Raw genomic sequence first — 21,895 nt, forward strand, 5'->3', positions numbered from 1 at the left:
TCAGATCAAGTATCTATCCAGTGCTGACTCAGCCGGATAAACCTAAACCGGAGCTGCCTCACCATTAAAATTAGAATAAACCGGCGAAAGTAAAGAAATATCCAATCAGTAGTTGGGGAAATACAACACGTGGCAACAGCTACCCGGTTCTTATCCGGTTCGGGGGTAAAAAATAAAATTGGCCTCTTCACACGAAACGCGACATCACGTCGCCGCTTGGACTTTATAAATAGAGCCATCGGTCGCAGAGAACAAGACATCAAACAAAGCAATACCAAGAATATTACTTTGCGATTAAATAAGAAAAATGTGTGGAATTCTTGCCGTTTTAGGATGCTCCGACGATTCTCAGGCCAAGAGAGTTCGCGTTCTTGAGCTTTCTCGCAGGCATTAAAAGCTTTCCTCTGCTTTTCTTATATTTCTTTCTTTGTTTTCGATTCTTTAAAATAGGAAAAAGAAACAATTGGTTTGTCACGCTAAAAAAACTTATAACCGGCAATCACATTATGATTTGTTTGATGTTAGACATCAAAAGACACAAACCAAGAAAGTTATGTTTGTTTGAGTTATTATGATGAAGATTGATGTGATCTAATACCATTTTGTACTATTATTAGTATGTTCATTTTCGTAGCCTTTTTGTTGAACGCGACAGAAATGATGCTTGAGCAAATCAAACATCTCTCCCTTTTGAGAATTCTATTTGAAATCTCTCAGAAAAAAATAAAAAGAAAACTAAACTTCCTTTGTTTATTTGATTGTTGAATATTTCGGAGGAATATCTAAGTTTTTGAAAATATTTAAATCTTATAATAATTTTTTTTTTAAATAATATTTTGGCTATAGATTGAGGCACAGAGGACCTGACTGGAGCGGAATATATCAGAACGGGTTCAATTACTTGGCCCATCAACGTCTTGCAATCATCGATCCTGCTTCCGGTGATCAACCTCTCTTTAACGAGGACAAGTCCATTGTTGTCACGGTACGCTTCAAAAACTACGTGCATGTTACATCCATGGAGTCATTAATTATGACTCTTATGATATTTTTGAAGCTGAAAATTTTCTATTGTTGGTTTTGTTGGAAGGTGAACGGAGAGATTTATAACCATGAGGAGCTGAGAAAGGGTTTGAAGAATCACAAGTTCCACACCGGTAGTGATTGTGACGTCATTGCTCACCTGGTATGTGTGATTTCATTTTGCCAAGTAACTTGTTATTTCTTGATCTGATCGAGTTTGATGTGTTTGTTGGTGATATAGTACGAGGAGCATGGTGAGAATTTTGTGGACATGTTGGATGGAATCTTCTCCTTTGTGTTGCTGGACACAAGAGATAACTCATTCATGGTGGCTCGTGACGCGGTTGGTGTCACTTCGCTCTACATTGGTTGGGGATTAGATGGATCTCTGTGGGTCTCTTCCGAGATGAAAGGCTTACACGAAGACTGTGAGCATTTCGAAGCCTTTCCTCCAGGTCATTTGTATTCAAGCAAATCAGGAAGAGGGTTTAAGCAATGGTACAATCCTCCTTGGTTCAATGAATCTGTTCCTTCTACGCCTTATGAGCCTCTCGCAATTAGAAGCGCCTTTGAAGACGTAAGAAAACATTTTTTTTCTTTTTTTTTTGTAAAAACTTAATTAAGAAAACTTATCTATGAAACCAATCAAAGATCTCTTTTTGTTTGTATGTGGTGTGAGAAATTAACATGTTTTTCTTTTTCTTTTTCTTTTTCTTTTTCTTTAGGCTGTGATAAAGCGGTTGATGACTGATGTTCCATTTGGAGTTTTGCTATCTGGTGGTCTTGATTCTTCCCTTGTTGCATCCATCACTGCCCGTCACTTGGCCGGTACTAAGGCCGCTAAGCGATGGGGTCCTCAGCTCCATTCCTTTTGTGTCGGTCTTGAGGTAAGATATAGAACAGAGTTACTCTATTTATAAAACATAGTTTTCATGAGATGCAATGTTTTTTTTATATATTAAAATTAATATCCTTTTGTTTTGTTTTTTTTCTTTCCTTCTCCTTTAGGGCTCGCCGGACTTGAAGGCGGGGAAAGAAGTGGCGGAGTATTTGGGGACGGTGCACCATGAGTTCCATTTCACGGTGCAAGACGGGATTGATGCGATTGAGGATGTGATCTACCATGTCGAGACATATGATGTGACGACAATTAGAGCTAGCACACCCATGTTCTTGATGTCCAGGAAAATCAAGTCTCTAGGTGTTAAGATGGTTCTTTCCGGTGAAGGTTCTGATGAGATCTTTGGAGGGTATCTTTACTTCCACAAGGCACCTAACAAGCAAGAGTTTCACCAAGAAACTTGTCGCAAGGTATCATCTATTTAGTGTAATCACAAATAAAACATTACCCAAAGAGGAAAGATCTTTTAACTCTATGTATGCAATGCCTTGCAGATCAAGGCTCTTCACAAATACGATTGCTTAAGAGCCAACAAAGCTACCTCTGCTTTTGGTCTAGAGGCGCGTGTTCCTTTTCTGGACAAGGAGTTTATCAACACCGCTATGTCTCTCGACCCTGAATCCAAGATGGTAACTACGAAAACTCAAATACCTTCTTTCACAAGCTAACGTACACTCGCTTAAACAAACTTTTCTATTATGGGATTTGTTAGATCAAACCAGAGGAAGGGAGGATCGAGAAGTGGGTTCTAAGGAGAGCCTTTGATGATGAAGAACGTCCTTATTTGCCAAAACACATTCTCTACAGACAGAAAGAGCAGTTTAGTGATGGTGTTGGCTACAGCTGGATCGATGGCCTCAAAGCCCACGCTGCTGAAAATGTATTCCACAAAAGATCTCATATCTCTTCTGTTTAGCTAAATTTTGGTCTAGATCTGATTTTTTTATATGTTTTGTTTTTAGGTTAATGACAAGATGATGTCGAACGCTGCTTTTATCTTCCCTCACAACACCCCACTCACCAAAGAAGCTTACTATTACAGAATGATCTTTGAGAGGTTCTTCCCACAGGTAAAACTCTTATTTAATATTCAGATGATGTAATGGAAACTCTTTTTTTTTTTTTTTGGTTTAGCAAATTTACAACTTTTGAGATGCTTTTATTGTGCAGAACTCGGCAAGGCTAACTGTTCCCGGAGGTGCGACCGTGGCTTGCTCGACCGCAAAAGCGGTGGAGTGGGATGCAAGCTGGTCCAACAATATGGATCCATCTGGAAGAGCTGCGATTGGAGTTCACCTCTCGGCCTACGACGGCAGCAAAGTGGCATTGCCCTTGCCGCCACATAAGGCAATCGACGACATCCCAATGATGATGGGACAAGAAGTTGTGATTCAGACATGAGTTTGAAGGATATATAGGGGAATTGGAGTTCTTTAAAGTTGTCCTAATCGGTTTAAGTGTTTTTGTATGGTTTCAAAATAAAATTGGTTTCCTGTTCTTAGGGAAATATGAATGTATAAATTAATTTTCTTGTACTATTAGTAAAGATTCGAATGCACTGTTTCTACAAAATCGATGTACATCAATCTTATTATAATTATATGTATTGTAATATGATATGAATAATGTGATTGTGCTTGTTTTCACAAAAACTTATTCATGAAATGTGTGTTTCTAGCTTTTTGTTTCCTTCAATGTATTTGAAACCTCCTAATCTTTTTGGATTTTCTCGCAAACAGATTTTGTATTCTTAGCTGTATCGCCCCTTGGTTCTCCACGTCGCCCAAAGCCACTCCTCATCGCCATGACCTCTCTCCATCTCCTCATCGTCCATTCCTCATCGCCAGCATGCGTATCATTCTTCCTCCTCACTTATTCTTCATTGTCATCTCTGATTCCTCTGTTTAATATGTTCTCTTTTGAATTTTGTCTGAAACGTTTTCCGTTTTGTCGTAATTCGAAGTTGACGTTGAAATTTTACGAAGAAAACAAGAAATACTTTAACTTGAACACAAAAAATGTTTATATCATTTCATAGACCATAATGACCAAAAACCGCAACTTCTAGTAAGCTGAAGATTTTTTTCGAGAAAAACCGTAAAACGTGTAAATCGTAAAACAGTCCAAAAATGGCCTTAAACACAACACAGCCCACCTACGACTTAGAACATAAAGCGGCCAAATCTCAGTAACGGTTTACCTTGCTTGGAGAGGATATTGGAAGAAAAAGAGGATAATGAAAGATTTCCAAAAGGATAAATCCGAATATCGACAAGACAAGAAAGATGCTAGAGGCGGATTTTCCTGAATTAAAAGTGACAGACAGTCAATAATCTCTGGGTAGAAGATTCTGAAGCCCTAAGCTGAATTGATATACACAAAATACGGGTTTTTCAAAAGCTTATGTGCCAGAATGTCCTGTTTTATGTTGACACCAAAACCGTGCCTTATTGTCCCCAAAGTGTTGGATTGATACATATCTTACATGGTTTTCACAAGATTTTGCATGTTTTCTACTCAGATGACAGTAATTCAACTCGCTCAAAGCAGATATTATTACATATATATTCAACATAGAGTACACAATTTTACCCCCCCAAAAAAAACATAGAGTACACAAGTAAAGTCAACGACTTTTTTAAGGTGTTGTGTCAGCCTTTGCATTGGTTGGAACGCTGGGATCGTGTCTGGTGTTTGCAGATGGATCACCATAATCCTCGATGCTCACCATCAATAATCTTTTTGCTACCCCTGTCTTCCCAATTCCTAACAAAAAAAAAAAAAAATTCAACCTTTGTCAAACCCAAAACCAAAATCAGAACTTTGGTATAATTTAACGAATTAAAACATAAAGAAGAAGAAGAAGACAAATTAATTAAAAAGAAGTAAAACCTGAAACAGAAGGAGTGTTGCGGCCAGAGGATGTAACAAGTGGAAGGGTTAGTATGAGAAACAAAAGAAGACGAACTCCAAAACTCATCTCAGTTTGGTTTGGGAGGTATAGACATATGCGTCGTATATACTTATAGATGTGACATGATGATACCAAAATTGAATCTGCCGTGTGTATCCAAATGCAACCTGTTTTTCACGTGAACTAGAGACTAAACATTAAAGCCTGCCATTTTGTGTGGGTGTATGTGCGTTAAAGAACAGTGTTAGTTTGGGAGATGGGATATTAATGGCCACAAGATGACCAAGGAAATAATGACACCTGGTTAGGCTTATCATATCGGCCTCGCGAAGTTGCGCCTTGCATTTTATTCATTGTTTGTGTTCTCTCTTTCTTTTTTCCAGAAAACTTTTAAAATAATACAAACAGATCAGAAAAATAAGTTTCTGTTTTTATAAAAATAAGCAGACACGTCAGCATAGGGTGATTTGTGAGAAGATTAAGGTTTTGAAGAGTTCACCGCAAGCAATCAGTCCCCACGCCGATGTAAGCGCCAGAGACTCAAGTCGCCGTGGAGTCGGGCTCGGAAACGAGCAAGGTAGAACTGTGAAGCAGTTGAACCCGTCATGGGTTAAAGTCGCGGAGAATGGACCATCGCTCTGAGCTTGTTCTAGCAACAGGAGTAAGTGAAGGACAAAAAGTTGTTGAAGTTCCGGATGATGTGATATCAGAATCTGTACCTCTTTGGAAGGCACCACATGTAGCAAGAATCCACTTCATATTCAATAAGATCTTGCTTTTGAGAGATAAATCTATCAAAATTGATGTCTACGTCGTCAATGATCGCACTGTGAAATTCAGAATCAAAGACGAGGGTACAAGGAAAAGGGTTTTGAAAAGGGGCATGTGGAACATTGCAAACATCCCATTAATTCTTTCAAAGTGGTCCCCTGAGGAGGAGGAAGAAGAGGTCGAAGATATAAAAACAATTTCAACGTGGATCATCATGAAGAATGTCCCCCACAGGATGTTCTCTTGGAAAGTCCTTGGTTTCATAGCTAGTGCTGTAGGAAAACCAAAACGCTTATACCCAAATATGCTCCAATGTAATAGCTTTGAGGAAGCGAAAGTTTTTGTCGAAGCTAATATGAAAAAAGAACTGTCGACTAGCCATCGTTTCAAGTCTAAACTTGGGGTAGATGCGGAGGTTGAAATGGTGAATAACTTTTTGGTTTCAGAAGAAACGGATTCAAGGTTAAATATTACTAACATGTGTATGATTCCAAAGACGGAGAGGTCTACAAGGATGATAGAACTGAGTCCAATTAGTCTATGTAATGTGGGGGTATAAAATTATTTCGAAGGTTTTGTGTCAGCGATTGAAAACATGCCTCCCCTCCCTCATATCGGAAACTCAATCAGCATTTGTTGCAGGAAGGTTGATTTTTGATAATATTCTTATAGCTCAGGAAATATTCCATGGATTGCGAACCAATAAAGCATGTCAAGGAAAGTATATGGCAATTAAAACGGACATGAATAAAGCGTATGATAGGGTGGAATGGGATTTTATCAAGGCTTTACTATAGAAGATGGGTTTTGATCTTCATTGGATTAAACTAATGATGGAGTGTATATCATATGTTCAATATCGGGTTTTACTAAATGGTCAACCACGTGGCATCATTGTTCCACATAGAGTTTTACGTCAAGGGATCCTTTATCTCCTTATTTATTTATCTGTGTACTGAGGCTTTAATTGCAAATATAAAAAAAGGTGGAAAGAGGGCAACAACTAATGGGAATGAAGGTAGCCAGAGCATGTTCATCGATATCTCATTTTCTCTTCACGGACGATAGCCTCTTCTTTTATAAAACTCAAAAACAAGAGTATCAAACCATTCTCAGGATTTTAAAGAAATATGAGGTAGTATCAGGTCAACTCATAAATTTTGATAAGTCTTCGATCCAATTTGGACACAAGGTTAAAGAATCTGCCAGACATGAGTTAAGGGATATTTTGGGCATACAAAATTTACGAGGAATAGGATCTTACTTAGGTTTACCAAAAAATCTCGGGGGCTCCAAGATACAAGTTTTTACCTTTGTCCATGATCGGCTAAATAATAGGTTCAACGGTTGGACTTTTAAACTTTTCACAAAAAGAGAAAAGGAAGTGATCATTAAATCAGTAGTTACGACATTACCAAATCATGTGATTTCTTCCTATCATTTACCTAAGGCAACCGCAAAAAAGCTGACGAGTGCGGTAGTACAATTCTGGTGGAGTCCAAGAGGAAGCACAAGAGGTATGCACTGGAAATCATGGGACAAAGTATGTGTAAATAAAGACGAAGGAGGTTTGGGGTTTAAAGACATCACTGATTTCAACACAGCGATGCTCGGTCAGTTATGACTTCTGATAGAGAAGCCAAACACTTTATTTTCTCGAGTTTTCAAAGGTCGGTATTACAGGAACGCCTCACCCCTGGAACCGATTCGTTCATATTCTCCGTCATATGGCTGGCGGAGTATCGTATCTGCTAGATCTCTGGTAAGCAAATGACTAATCAAAAGGGTGGGATCATATCATCTATATTTCTATGGAATGATCCATGGTTCCAAACCACTCGTTCGAGACCAGCTAATAAAAACCAACACAATTTCTACACAACTTGGAGCTCGCAAGCAATCCGGGATTTGGTGGACCCATAGGATGTGAAATTTATAGAAAGCATACCACTGAGTAGGATTCAGATAATAGATAGAGATGGATGGCATTTAAAAACAAAAAAAGGAAATATACGGTTAAATCAAGATATCAGGCATAACGGATTTACCTAGACAAGGAAAGACCACCACTACTATTTGGACCCACAGTTGATGTATTGAAGGCGTTTTGTTGGAAAATACGGTGCCCACCAAAGATAAAAACATTTTTATGGCAATTGGTGTCCGAATGTATAACATTTAAGCAGAATAAGCAAGTACGAAGGATACAAGGGGACATATGTTGTGCAAGATGCAGAGCCTATGAGAAATCGATAAACCATGTGTTTTTTTAATGTCCTCCAGCACTTCAGGTTTGAGCTTTCTTACAAATACAATCAAATCCAACTATTTTCCCAACAAGTTTTCTCTTCACAAACATGGATCATATCTTCTGGAGAGTTTTCCCGCAGATGGATGATCGTCAGTTTGTATGGATATTATGGTACATTTGGAAAGAAATGAATGATAAAGTCTTCATTAATATGGACATTGATCCTAGGGAAACACTCAAATTGGCAGAAACATAATCAACACTCTGGGATGAGGCACAAATATTGAACAAACAGAGGACAATACCACACGTAGAGGTTACGAACATATCGTCAATTATAGGAAGATGGTGTTTCACAGATAGTTCATGGAAAGAGAAATGATACTTTCTCCGAAAAAGGTTGGCTCAATACTCTAGAAGGATTTGATGGGCTGACGGGGACGAGGAATGTTCAGGCTAGTCTCTCTTCTGTTCATGCGGAGATGGAAGCGCTACTCTAGACAATAAATTGTATGAGGAACTTACGCTAGTTTCAAGTAACGTTTGCAACGAATTGTTCTCAATTGGCGAAGATGGTTTCGGAACCAAAAGAATGACTATCTTTTGCAAGTTATTTGGAAGATTTTAAAATCCCGAAAGAAAGTTTCATCCGATCAGAGATCATCTATGTCCCAAGGACGTAAAATTTAAAGGCGGATAGCCTAGCACACAGTGTAAAGAAGCAACAGTCTTTCATCGTTCACATGGACGTAAATCTTCCAGTTTGATTCACTGAATAGTATAAGTTGATGACAAAAAACATTAAATATTAGTGTAATCTAATGGAATTACGAACTTTACAAGATACACCTTACTGAAATAATTAATAGCAAAATCTAAACTATTAAAAGTGAAGTACATTTTGTATTTAACCCTAATTTTTTCGAAATAATTACCATTTCATGCTATTGGCCTAAAACAACTAATCAATACTAATAATTTTTTTTCCTTAACTCAATAATATTCCAAAAAATATTCCTATTTCAACGCAAATAAATAACAAACAAAATATCAAGTAACTAACACAATCTTATTATTGTGTTTAGAAAGTTTTGAAATTAACTAGATTTTGACCCGCGCTTTCAAAGCGCGGATTTATTTATTTTATTTTTAATTGACAAATATTTAGTAAATGTCATATTTTCATATATTTGTGTTTTATTTTATAAAAGACTTAAACTTTTTATCTTTATTTATCGTATTTCATTTTAAATGACTATTTATGTTTAAAAAATTAAACTTTATTTCTTTAACGAATTAAGTTGGTATAACTCTGATAAATTAATTTTATTATGTGGTTAATATTTTAATAAAAAATTATATATTTTTAATAAAGATTTATACTTTTCAATGAATTTTTTTTTTATGAATGCTTAAATTTTATTAAGAAACGAAAAAATATAATAATTAAGAATAGTTTTAAAAAAATTATTTGAATTTAGACTCAATAGACCAAAGAAACAAAATATGAGAATTAGATCTGGTTTCTTAATCAGCTCAAATGGCGCAAGAGAGATCTGATGTGGGCTGGATCTAAAATAAATGACCCAATATAGATGTGTTATTAATATTACTTGATTGCCTTTAATAAAACATGTAAAGTTAGTAAATAAAAAGACAGGCTAAGGTAAAAAAGACAATAGGATTCTGCTTTAATAGTATATATATAATATATATAATATATATTCTATATATAATTATGATTCCATAGTTTCCTTTACTGAATACCATTCCCAAAATACTTTTATTGCAACGCAATAACCATAATAAAAATGATATCAATCAACTAACACAATCTGTTCTATTAAAACTAAAGTTTAAAATAATACTTGCCTATTTTGAAGTCGATTCTTACAAATTTTCATTCTCTTTTTGACTAATTATAAACAATTCATTTATTGTTTTCATTTAAGCAATGTTTTGAAAACCGGACGGGGCATTGACTCGGCAGCATAGCTAGGTCATTGGTCGGACCGGTTCAACTGGGTTTAAAATTTTAATTTAATTTTAAATTAAGTAACTATATATATGTATAATTATAAAATTCTGTTTTATAAAATTTTATATCATTGTTAGAATCTAAAAATAATATGAAAAATCTGAAACTTTAAAAAGTAAAATGAAATATAATGAAAAATAATTAATTTAGATAGATATTTTAAAAATATGAATTTTTATGAATTTTTTTAAACAAATGCAAATTTTTAATATTTTTTACTTGAATTTGAGAAAACCGAGTTTCAATATTGAACCGGATCACCGATTTTACCGAGTTTCACCGGTTTTTGACCAGGTTTGCTGCTTTACTTTAAATCCGGTTTTTAGTACAATCCGGAACCGGTTAGAAGGCCGAGTCACGGTCTGACCGACCGGTCCGGTTTTCAAAACACTGCATTTAAGTGTTTTATTACATTTTTACATTAATTTTTCACTCTTCCAAACTACTTTTATTAATTGTATTTACCATAATAATTTGATGTCATTTATTTTTCGTATTAACCATAATAATTTCACGTGTTGAAATGAAATTGCTTCATTAGTGATAAGAATTCAAATCTGTTAATAAAAATTGTTTTAATTTTTTACATAATCAGTTAGACATGAGCATCCATGTATGCGTTCAGATACATATCAATTTTTGCTGAAATTGAGTTTTTCGATTTTAAAATTAAACTATGTCCGGTTATTATAAATTTCTAAACATGGTTCTATTTGGATTCTTACGGATTCGGGTAAGTTTGTATGAAGCTAAAAATATCTAAATAACTTATATACTTAAAAGTATCATTAAACAGTTTAGGGATGACGACCTATTTCCCCCTCATAACTATCATATAGCACTATATCTCCACCAAACTATCATCTATTGCTAAATCTCTCCGAATTGAAAGTTTGAATTTATTTCTCTCCGAAATAAAAATTGTAAATTTATTTATCCATGAATCGATAGTTCTAAACATATTTACCCATAAACCATGGTTTTAGTTGGTTAATTGCTAACCAAATCATTTTTAACCAGTTAAACCAAAATAAAATCCAATTTTTAAATAAAACCAGACCCATAAACAATCCGACCCGTTTTTTTCATCTTCTTCACCCGTTTGTCAGGTTTTTTTAATTATTTTTTCTACTTCTTCATAGAATTCACAAGACATATAAATGACACAATCAAATAAGTCAAGTATCGATTGCAATCCCTTAATTCACTCTATCATTGCTCTCAATAATTCATTTAACTCTCTGTATATATATATCTATATATATATATATATGTGCTCTGCACAAGATATAATATAATTTGAAGCTTCTTTAATAAACAAATACATAGAGAAACAGAGAGATGTGTCTGGTCTTCAAAAGGAAGTTCAGAGTAAAAGAGCCTGGTCCCGTCAATGACGTCTGTTCTGGTCGATAACGTCAAATAAAATTTTGAGAAATACACGGAGGGTGATGCTCACATGTCGCCGGAGCAGCTACTGAAGCTCATTGCCGCCGACGAAGAAGGAAGAAGAGAAACAAGTCTCGAGGAGGTAAAACGATTATTAACGAGATTGTCGGAATCTGGGATTGATCTAACAAAGAAAGCTTATAGTTACTCTCTCTCTCGTTGCTGATTGACATTTTCAGCAAGTTGCTGAAGAGAATTAAAAAAAAATGAGTCGGGTGAAGAAGGTGAAAAAAAAACGGGTCGGATTGTTTATGGGTCTGGTTTTATTTAAAATTAGATTTTATTTTGGTTTAACTGGTTAAAAATTATTTGGTTAGCAATTAACCAACTAAAATCATGGTTTATGGGTAAATATGTTTTGAACTATCGATTCATGGATAAATAAATTTACAATTTTTATTTCGGGGAGAAATAAATTCACAACTTTCAATTCGGAGAGATTTAGCATTGGGTGATAGTTTGGTGGAGATATAGTGCTATATGATAGTTACGAGGGGGAAATAAGTCGTCATCATAAAAATGTTAATGTAAGTATCAAATCTGCGGGCCAAGCTGTAGTTTTCTATTATTTTGTATGTACTAATCTGTTTCCTTGTCTTTACCCAATCTGTTTGGTAGTAATGGCGATGCAATTATTTATTGTTGTACTATAAACTACAAGTGGTATTGACTTTTCATAATTAAATGGATAACAAACGATATTTTAAGCCTTAAATCAATCAGCAGATATTTAGCCTTATCCTTCCACGTTTCAAAACACAATTGCATTCCACTCAAAACGTATAGGCACGCCAAAAACAGAGGATCATAGCCGTAATTAAAAAAGATTAGATTTTTTTGTCTCTCACTATCATAGCCGAACGAGAGCAAAAGGGACAATCAGGAAGCCCACTCCGCGTCTTTTCTTGATAAAGATTCTTCGAGAATCGAAACCGAAAGCACAAAAGAGGGTTATCTAGAATTACATATTTACCAAAAAAAACCATCTTCCTTCTGTATCGATCATCGAATTGGGGTGTGGAAATATCTTCTCTTCTAAAAAGGAAAAAGCATCAAACTTTTCTTTGCTTCTGATCTTCTTCTTCTTCTCGCTGGAAATTGACGTTCCATGGCAAGAGTGTCGTTCAAGGATTCTCTGAAAGCTCTCGAAGCTGATATCCAACACGCTAACACTGTGTAAGCCCTCTTAATTTCTTTGCTTTCGCCATCCAAAGTGTTGATTTTTTTTTATTGCTGTGAAAATCTTTATCTTTATCACGCTGAGCTTTCAAGTTTTGTTTCTTTGATTTTTTTTTGTCTGAAATTATTCTTCTGTGTTCGTACAGAGGAGCTCGGAGATGGTACGGCTTGTTTTGTAGTCGAATTAGGGTTTAATCTGGGTCCCAAACAGTAAAGATATAATAAGAAGTAAGGATAAGTTAACAACCCATATCAGTGATGTAATTCAACGAAATTGGATAATGAAGTCATTCTTTTTGGGAGTCTTGTCTAAAAACAATACGAGTGTTGACCCTCCAAGTTGGACAAAGTCTTTGGCTTTTGTCTAACTGAGCTAAAAGTTTCTTTCCTCATCTGAGCTGAAAATGTGTTTGAGTTGTTTTAGTGTGTTGCTATGATAAAGCTGCTATGTCTTCTATTTGGTCACATCTGAGCTCTGATGTTTGATCCGATCAATACTTGAGTTAAGCGTGTGGTTTTCATCAAGTCAGGTTTGTTATGTGATGGTGCTTATGCATAATGTCACTGTTTCTTTTTTCTTCTGAATGAATAAACAGTGCTTTGGATTATCCTCGGGAGAAGGATGGAGCTCGTGTTCAGATGAGGCTATCCTACAACCCGGCAGCTCAGTTTTTACTCTTTCTCGTCCAATGGACTGATTGCCACCTTGCCGGTGCACTCGGTTTGCTCAGAGTTCTCATTTACATGGTACATTCTTTACCATTTCTCTCTTCCTTTCCTTCTTCTCTAGAGTGATTGTTTGAGTAAATCCTTTCAACTGCATCAGACCTATGCGGATGGGAAGACCACAATGTCGGTTTACGAGAGAAAAACCAGTATTAAAGATTTCTATGGTAATGTTTATTCAAGTGTAACAAGTTAGTTTGATGATGCTTATGGGTTTTCCCTTATTGTGAAACAGCTGTGATATTTCCCTCGCTGTTGCAACTAGAAAGAGGTATCACAGACATCGATGACCGCAAACAGAAAGAGGTATGCAAAGTACGGTACAGAAACAAAGAGGAGATCGAAAGAGTAAAGCTCTCGGAGAGAGACGAAGAGTGCGGTATATGTATGGAGATGAACAGCATGGTTGTTCTACCCAATTGTACACATTCTTTATGCATCAAGTGTTACCGTGACTGGTAAGGAGGCCATTCTTTATTGAGTGAGTTTCTTCTCTGCAGGGTTCAATCATTATAACAAGGTGTTTTTTGTTGCAGGCATGGGAGGTCAGAGTCATGCCCTTTCTGCAGGGACAGTCTGAAGAGAGTAAACTCAGGAGACTTGTGGATGTTGATGGAGAGATCAGATACGGTCAGTCTCCATACGGTGGAGAGGGAGAATAAGAAGAGGCTGTTTGTGTACATAGAGAAGCTAACTCTAGTGGTTCCAGATCAAGTGTTTGCTGCTTCTCCTTATGATTGCCATGTCAAGTGAATAATAAGAAGAGGAAGAAGAGCTTTTATATAAAAGCCAAAACCGGTTCTGGTAAACTTTTATATGAATGTATATAATGTTTTAGAGTAGTAGTAACTAGTAAGTAATAATATATATATAGTAACCATTCTCTTGGGGAAGTCCATATCTACTTGCTTTTCTGTTTTGTTTTTTTAAATGTGCATTTGGCTTTTGGTTCCCAAACTGTGTTATTTCTGTTGTGTACATTCATCATGACTCTAAACCTTTTCTTTGTGGAATGGCGCTTTCAATCACACAACTAATCCACACTCTGTTATCTTCTCTGGGAGTTATATTTGTAATTAATTGATCCGGTTTAGCTTGATCATCAGCTACAACACATACATGATATGAAAAGCGAGAAAAAAAAACAGAAGGACGAGAAACACACATCTTAAGGGGGCGTAGTTGGTAGCAGTTGTCGGCGGTTTGCAACAATCACTCTAAACCGCTTCAAACCGCTCCGAATCTCATAAATTCAAAAGCTGGTTCCAGTTAGCGTTTGCGGTTGCGGGAAGGTAAAACTTTTTTCTTTTTTTCAAAACAATATATATACAAAAGTAAAAATATTTAATAAAAAATTTAAAATTGAAATTATGAAAATATTAAAATATATCTATTATATTTTAATTAATATTATAAAATTTTATAATAAAAACAATTTTAATAAATTTTCAAAAATTAAAATTATAACTTTCTAAATATAAATTTTATATTTATTATAATTTTATGATTTTTGATATTTTATAATTATATTAAATATAAATATTGTTAATTTATTATTTGACTGTTACCGTATTTAGTAGTTAATCAATTATAAGTCATCCGCAAACGCACCAATTTCTAACCACAGTACCAGTCGTACAAATCTCTTAAGACCGCTAGAAACCGCAATCGCCCGCATCCACAAATTTCGCAACCGCAACTGCAACCGCTGCGTTTGAACCAGTCATGCCCTAAAAAGATATTGGTCATAACCAAACGAGAACAAGACCCAATAAACTTACCAGCTAATTTCAAAATACATTTGAAAAGGTATGAGAATCCATATATAAAAGAAAAAGGCCCTAAACTAACTTCAAAAGTTCATAAAGATCTGAAACGGTCACACAAATGGTTCTTCAATTGTGAGATTTCTCATGCTTTTCTTTTCTAAGCTGTAATAGAAAAGCCGAAAGGGAGTACCAGACAGTTTGGTTGGAACCAGACAAATCTAAAAGAGATGTATCAATGACCTTCAAGTCAAGACGAGTGGAAAATGTATTCAGGCAAAAGAAACGTATGCAAAGACCATTCCTCTTTCTCAGCATCTTCCACAACCCACAATCTAAAACGACCCTGGTGACTAGGTATGAGACCTGTGTGGACATGCATGCAACGCACATAACATGTCTCCAACCTCCTCCCAATAGCGCAACTCTTGTGCTCCTGCTCCCATAACTTGAGAAAAAAACCCACCTTAACCTATTGGAATTTGGGAATGTTCCTTTATAGAGACTCCTCTCGGCCCAGATAAAACAATTTGGGGCCCAGTACGGGTCAGTTGATTATAAAACCCGACCCGCTCAGGTAATCCCTCTTTCCAACTAACTAACTCAGCTTAGGGTTTGTTTCTCTCATTCTGGAGGATGAATCCATTGACGCAGATAAAGTGGACACAGGCTATAAACGCCAAGGAATCAGATCTAGGGATCTCGGAAGAGGCCTCGTGGCATTCCAAGTACAAAAACTCTGCTTATATCTACGCCGGAGGCTTAGCTTTCGATCTCACAGAGGGTGATCTCCTCGCCGTCTTCGCACAGTAAGTGCTTCCTGATTCAGAATCTTCGTAGGTTTTGGTTTTGATGAGTTTGTATTTCTTGTGGATTTGTAGATATGGTGAAGTCGTTGATGTCAATCTTATCAGAGACAAGGGCACTGGAAAATCAAAGGGTTTTGCTTTTCTTGCTTATGAGGATCAAAGAAGCACCATTCTCGCTGTTGGTTCGTTCTCTCCCTTTAATTAATTCTTGTACACTGGTTTCTAATTCTACTTACACTGTGATTTTGAAATTGCAGATAATCTGAATGGAGCTCAGGTCTTGGGGAGGACCATCAAGGTGGACCATTGTAGCAAATACACTAAGCGAGAGGAGGAAGACGAAGACACGCGACAGCACAACAGAGAGGCACGTGGTGTCTGCAGAGCTTTTCAGAGAGGAGACTGTACTCGTGGTGATTCTTGTAAATTCTCCCACGACGAGAAAGTAAGTTTACATTCACCCTCAGATATACAATATGCTTTTGAACACGGATGAACTTTCTTGTTATTCACATTTTGTTTTCTTTCACTCTTTTGTTATGGACAGAGAGCTGCAAATACTGGTTGGGGTCATGAAGAGGATAGAAGCGCCAAGTGGGATCATGACAAGTTTAATGGTCCCAACAAGGGTGGTGGCCATCGAGGAGACTTCCAACCTGATCCGAATTACAGAGGAAAGGGTCGTGGAGAAAGAGATAGAGTGGACAGGGAGCCAAGGTCTAGAGATTCTTACGATAGGAGGGAACAAAAGATATCAGGACGTCTTGATGATTCGCAATATTCAAGACACGATGCTGAAAATGATTATGCAAGGGACGACAAGAGATCCAGAACACATGATATGGAGAAATCGAAGGAAAGATCTAGAAGGGATTATAACGACAGGGAAGGAGAAGGTTCAAGTCGGCAATCGGGGAAAGATAGTGATTATTCGAGCAGGGATGCTCGCCGTCGCTAAAGGGATGTACAATGAGATGTGTTGTTCTTTACAAGAGAGTTGGTTATATTAAACTGCTTCGTCCTTTTACCGTCATTCATTCTATGTTTGTTGTGACACCCTAGACTTGTTGATTACTTAACTGTTTGGAGTGAATGAAGTCGTTTATGGTTCACTTGCACTTCGCTATTGTTGTTAGTGGCTTTAGTGACCTGTGTTTACAGACTCATGTCTTCCACAGGAACGAATGACTCTGGCTTTCCTTGTAACATATGGATTTATGCAACTCTTGATGTTCCTGTCATTAACCAAATTAGCGAGGTAAATCGCTTATTCGTCCTAATTCTTATTGACTTGGTCTACAAAGAAAATTTTATGAAATATGAATTAATGTATTAGATAGTGATATTTATTGTTTTCTTCTGCTAGCCTGCTAGGTGTGATTAAGATTTCTTTGAATAAACTGTGATTAAGCTATTGATTTTTATTGTGTTTACTGAAAACAATAAGCAAGTTGGTGAAAAGTAAAATCATTGATGTGGTGGTCATTGCTAAGAACTTGACAAACATTCGTCGGCTATATTTTATAAGGCTGGTCGTTTTTACTAGTGTTAATTAATCGAGTTTTCTCTATATCTGATCAGAGCCTGACCGTTGACTTTGACGAAATGAAGTAGTTAATCAATTAGCCAGAGAAAAAGTCATAGCTCTATTTTTCTTTGAGGGTCAAAGCCAATGAGCGTTGAGAATAATCTGCCTACCCATGGCCCATGGTGTATGTAGAATATCCTCACTCTATCTGCCAGTTTCTGAAAGCTATTTATGCTATATATATATTCCTCATAATTGCATAGGGATCCATATGCGAATGCTTTTTCTTTGCTTACAATCTCAGTTAACAATCATCCTGGTTCTGAAAGGAGAAAATCTTTTTTACTCCCCATGGGTTTTACATTTACGGTCATGAGGCTGATTCTTGTATCTGCTTTCCTTGTCATTGTGCCATTTGAACATATAGATATGCTCTGTGCTCAAACAGTCAGATTGACGGAGAAGACTGATAAACAAGCATTGCTAGAGTTCAAGTCACAAGTTTCAGAAACAAGTAGAGTCGTGTTGGACTCGTGGAATGACTCCCTGCCTCTATGTATGTGGGCTGGAGTCAGGTGCGGCTCAAAACACAGAAGAGTAATCGGAGTGGACCTAGGAGGACTGAAGCTAACTGGTGTTGTCTCTCCCTTTGTCGGTAACCTCTCATTTCTAAGATCACTGAATCTTGCAGACAACTTTTTCCGTGGTGCCATCCCTCTTGAGGTTGGAAACTTGTTCAGGCTTCAATATTTCAACATGAGCAATAATCTTCTTGGTGGGGCTATCCCGGTTGTTCTTTCTAACTGTTCTAGCCTCTCGTCCCTTGATTTATCATCAAATCATCTTGAACAAGGCGTGCCTTCTGAGTTTGGTTCCTTGTCTAAGCTTGTCCTTCTGTCTCTTGGTAGAAACAATCTAACAGGGAAGTTCCCTGCCTCATTGGGAAACCTGACATCACTCCAGATGCTCGACATCATATATAACCAAATGGATGGAGAGATTCCAGGGAGCATAGCCAGACTGAAACAGATGGTGTTCTTCCGAATAGCATTGAACAAGTTTACAGGTGTGTTCCCTCTTCCAATTTACAATATGTCCTCTCTAGTATTCCTGTCTATCACCAGCAACAGTTTCGCCGGCTCCCTTAGCCTTGACTTTGGTTCTCTTCTCCCTAACCTTCAAATACTATACATGGGGATAAATAATTTCACCGGTTCTATTCCGGAGTCACTTTCCAATATTTCAAATCTTCAACAGCTTGACATTCCATCTAACCATCTCACCGGAAAGATACCATTGAGTTTTGGGAGACTTCGGAATTTATTAAGGCTAGGCCTTAATAACAACTCTCTGGGAAGCTACTCTTCCGGTGATCTTGATTTTCTTGGTGCAATGACTAACTGCACTCGGTTGCAGTACTTGAATGTTGGCATGAACAAACTCGGCGGGCAGCTGCCTATGTCCATCGCCAATCTCTCCACCCAGTTAACCGAGCTCTCCCTTGGCATCAATTTCATATCTGGAAGTATTCCTCATGGCATTGCGAATTTAGTACGCCTTCAAGCGTTAGACATGGGAGAAAATCTGCTGACAGGCAAACTCCCTCCCTCCTTCGGAGAACTTTCTGAATTGAGAAAAGTCTTGCTCTATTCGAATCAACTGTCTGGAGAGATACCATCTTCCTTGGGCAATATCACTTGGCTAACGTACCTCTATCTGATAAACAACACTTTTGAAGGAAGCATCCCTTCAAGTCTTGGACGCTGCAGCTACCTTCTAGACCTGAACCTCGGGACTAACAAGTTGAATGGCAGCATACCCCATGAGCTTATGGAGCTTCCGTCTCTCATCATCTTAAATGTCTCTTTTAACTCGTTAGTTGGCCCTTTGAGAGAAGACGTTGGAAACCTTAAGTTTCTGCTTGGTCTAGACGTTTCGTACAACAAACTGTCAGGACAGATTCCACGCTCCTTGGGGAATTGTCTCTCACTAGAATATCTTTGGCTGCAAGGTAATTCATTTGTTGGTTCTATTCCAGATATGAGAAGGTTGACTGGCCTCAGGTTCCTTGATCTGTCCAAGAACAATCTCTCTGGCACGATACCTGAATATTTGGCAAACTTTTCGAAGCTACAGAATCTGAATCTCTCTATGAACAACTTGGAAGGAGCTGTGCCAACAGAAGGAATATTTAGTAATACCAGTGCAATGTCGATCGTTGGCAACATAAACCTCTGTGGAGGCATCCCATCATTACTGCTTGAGCCGTGCTCTGTAGAATTACCAGGAAAGCATTCGTCGTCAGTCAAAAAGATAATCGCCATTTGTGTCAGTTCAGGTATAGCATCTCTTTTGCTGTTGTCTCTGTCTGTGTTTTATATATGCCGGTACAAACAGAGGATGAAGAACGTCAGGGGTAACAACAATGAGAATGATCGGTCTCTCTCCCCTGTGAAGTCATTTTATGAAAAGATAAGTTACGATGAGCTTTACAAGATAACCGGTGGCTTCTCTTCCAGCAATTTGATTGGGTCTGGTAACTTTGGGGCTGTGTATAAAGGATTTCTTGGGTCCAAGAACAAGATCGTTGCCATAAAAGTTTTGAATCTCAGCAAACGTGGAGCTGCAAAGAGCTTCATGGCTGAATGTGAAGCACTAGGATGTGTGAGGCATCGCAACCTTGTGAAGTTGGTTACTGTCTGTTCGAGTGTGGATTCTGAAGGAAATGGTTTCAGAGCTCTAGTTTATGAGTTCATGGCTAATGGAAACTTGGACATGTGGCTGCACCCGGAAGAATCTGACGGTCCATCGAGAAGAACCCTGACCCTTTTGGAAAGACTCAGCATTGCTATAGATGTTGCTTCGGCTCTGGTTTATCTTCATACTTATTCTCAGTTTCCAGTAGCCCACTGTGATCTTAAGCCAAGCAATATTCTTCTAGATGAAGATTTAACTGCTCATGTAAGTGACTTTGGTTTGGCCCGACTCCTCCTGAAATTCGATCGTGAATCGTTTCATATGATGTTCAGCTCGACGGCTGTTCGTGGGACCATCGGATATGCAGCACCAGGTATGTTTGTACTTAAGATTAAAACAACGTGATATCATTTGATCTCATTGTAGTTAATTATTGAACTTGTAGAATATGGAATGGGAGGTCATCCATCGATAGTGGGAGATGTGTACAGCTTTGGAATCCTCCTGTTGGAAATGTTTACAGGAAAAAGGCCCACGGATGAGTTATTCGTGGACGGTTTAACTCTCCATGGCTTTACCAAATCAGCATTATTGCAGGAACGAAGAGCAGTAGATATAACAGACCAATCTGTTCTCTGTGGTGCATATGATCCGGTTCTTGGAGTCGAAATGGTGGAATGCTTGTCCCAGCTTGTGTATCAGGTGGGAGTCAGGTGTTCAGAAGAATCACCGGTGAACCGGATATCGATGGCTGAGGCCTTAAGAAAGCTGGTCTCTATCAGAGACACGTTTTCTGAAGACGGTAAGGCATTTATCTTTTCACCCGAGTTGTAGTGCGAGAGATTGTTAAAGGCGAAAAGATATAGGTAAACGTATACAGCAATAAACTTAAACATGTTTATCACACACAAGTATGTACGTACATATATGGGGAGCCTGTAATATATGTTCAATACGTATACGTTTGTCTTGTTTGTATGAATTTGCGATGATCTTGTAAATATTTTGACTAGTTGATTACTGTACTTTTCCTGGTTGTGTGCAATGAGACTTCATCAATCAATTACACCATTTTACATCATAATTTCTAGAAAACAGCAGTCTTGGCATATGCTAAATATCTGTTTTCTCTCATTAGAACAGCAAATTTTGCTGAATGCCGACTGAGTCTGTTTCTCCAATAGCCTTGTTCATTTGGTTGCCGTAGGTTTTGGCTTCAGCGGCAGCGTCAGTGTCAGCGGCGGCGGCAGCATCAAGACAGTTGTTGTTCGTTTCGCTGACGCTGCCGCAGATTATATCGCGACCGCGCCGCAGGACGAAGCGTTCGGATGCGGCGTCAGACGCAGCTTTCTGCGTCAACGAAACGAACAAGAGTTGAGGCAGAATGTTGACGTTGCCGCTGCCGCCGGTACCTGCGGCAACCAAACGAACAGCCCTAATATCTCTCTCATCCTCGCATATCCCTGGTTAGAAAAGAGGGTAAACATCAAGCAACCGCCATGTTTCTTAAAAAGTAACCCCTCTATTCTCTCTCCTAGTGCAAAAAGGGCGATTTTTCTAGGGTTTGCCCCGCCGTCGACGGCCTCACGCCGTTGATTGAGAACTTCCTCTCCCCCTCTTTTCTTCCTCTCCTCTTCGCGATGTCATCGCCAAAGCCACCTGAAAGCCCTACGCCAGATCCGCCAGACGAATCGGACTCGCCCCCTCCCTCGGATGAGCCCCATCCTTCGATCCATTCACCTCCTCCTTTAGCTCGATCCTCCATTCCGCCGTCGATTCCATCAGTGGAAACTCCATCTTATGCTCAGAGATTCAAGAACTCCTTAAGGAACCTCAGGAAAAT

The 21,895-nt window shown here is 37.9% G+C and overlaps 5 protein-coding genes across 12 annotated transcripts; 4 read left to right on the forward strand and 1 right to left on the reverse strand.

Moving 5' to 3' along the window:
* The first annotated feature begins 195 nt into the window (after window positions 1–195).
* LOC103873256 (asparagine synthetase [glutamine-hydrolyzing]) lies at window positions 196–3,576 on the forward strand. The gene is made up of 10 exons (XM_009151676.3): window positions 196–387; window positions 847–985; window positions 1,091–1,186; window positions 1,265–1,600; window positions 1,749–1,910; window positions 2,032–2,334; window positions 2,419–2,553; window positions 2,637–2,804; window positions 2,887–2,994; window positions 3,095–3,576. Exons 1-10 carry the CDS (start codon window positions 308–310, stop codon window positions 3,323–3,325), a joined length of 1,758 nt encoding a protein of 585 aa, XP_009149924.1. The 5' UTR covers window positions 196–307; the 3' UTR covers window positions 3,326–3,576.
* A 770-nt stretch (window positions 3,577–4,346) lies between these two features.
* LOC103873257 (protein PSY2) lies at window positions 4,347–5,352 on the reverse strand. Of its 2 annotated transcripts, XR_004448349.1 has the most exons (3): window positions 5,338–5,352; window positions 4,817–5,225; window positions 4,347–4,690 (listed from the first exon to the last, which is right to left on the reverse strand). XR_004448349.1 is itself a non-coding variant. In XM_009151677.3 (2 exons), exons 1-2 carry the CDS (start codon window positions 4,902–4,904, stop codon window positions 4,563–4,565), a joined length of 216 nt encoding a protein of 71 aa, XP_009149925.1. In that variant the 5' UTR covers window positions 4,905–5,150; the 3' UTR covers window positions 4,372–4,562. The 2 variants fall into 2 exon arrangements, 1 of the variants encoding a protein (XP_009149925.1); XM_009151677.3 differs by lacking the exon at window positions 5,338–5,352 and having other exon boundaries at window positions 4,372–4,690; window positions 4,817–5,150.
* Window positions 5,353–12,174: 6,822 nt separating this feature from the next.
* Window positions 12,175–14,156, forward strand: LOC103873258 (E3 ubiquitin-protein ligase AIRP2). The gene is made up of 5 exons (XM_009151678.3): window positions 12,175–12,523; window positions 13,123–13,273; window positions 13,353–13,419; window positions 13,488–13,710; window positions 13,789–14,156. Exons 1-5 carry the CDS (start codon window positions 12,456–12,458, stop codon window positions 14,003–14,005), a joined length of 726 nt encoding a protein of 241 aa, XP_009149926.1. The 5' UTR covers window positions 12,175–12,455; the 3' UTR covers window positions 14,006–14,156.
* Window positions 14,157–15,580: 1,424 nt separating this feature from the next.
* Window positions 15,581–16,939, forward strand: LOC103873259 (zinc finger CCCH domain-containing protein 42). The gene is made up of 4 exons (XM_009151679.3): window positions 15,581–15,827; window positions 15,900–16,009; window positions 16,085–16,272; window positions 16,375–16,939. Exons 1-4 carry the CDS (start codon window positions 15,655–15,657, stop codon window positions 16,783–16,785), a joined length of 882 nt encoding a protein of 293 aa, XP_009149927.1. The 5' UTR covers window positions 15,581–15,654; the 3' UTR covers window positions 16,786–16,939.
* LOC103873260 (putative receptor-like protein kinase At3g47110) lies at window positions 16,842–21,067 on the forward strand. 7 transcript variants are annotated; one of them, XM_033272695.1, is made up of 4 exons: window positions 16,842–17,085; window positions 17,409–17,539; window positions 17,783–20,425; window positions 20,498–21,067. In XM_033272695.1, the coding sequence occupies exons 2-4, from the start codon at window positions 17,500–17,502 to the stop codon at window positions 20,884–20,886; spliced, it is 3,072 nt and encodes a 1,023-aa protein (XP_033128586.1). In that variant the 5' UTR covers window positions 16,842–17,085; window positions 17,409–17,499; the 3' UTR covers window positions 20,887–21,067. The 7 variants fall into 7 exon arrangements, with proteins under 7 accessions (XP_033128586.1, XP_033128587.1, XP_033128588.1 ...); XM_033272696.1 differs by having other exon boundaries at window positions 17,804–20,425; XM_033272698.1 differs by having other exon boundaries at window positions 16,974–17,085; window positions 17,409–18,010; window positions 18,264–20,425.
* Window positions 21,068–21,895: the final 828 nt, after the last annotated feature.

The sequence above is a fragment of the Brassica rapa genome, chromosome A06 (genome assembly GCF_000309985.2).
Source record: "Brassica rapa cultivar Chiifu-401-42 chromosome A06, CAAS_Brap_v3.01, whole genome shotgun sequence".
In the NCBI taxonomy this organism is placed as follows: domain Eukaryota; kingdom Viridiplantae; phylum Streptophyta; class Magnoliopsida; order Brassicales; family Brassicaceae; genus Brassica; species Brassica rapa.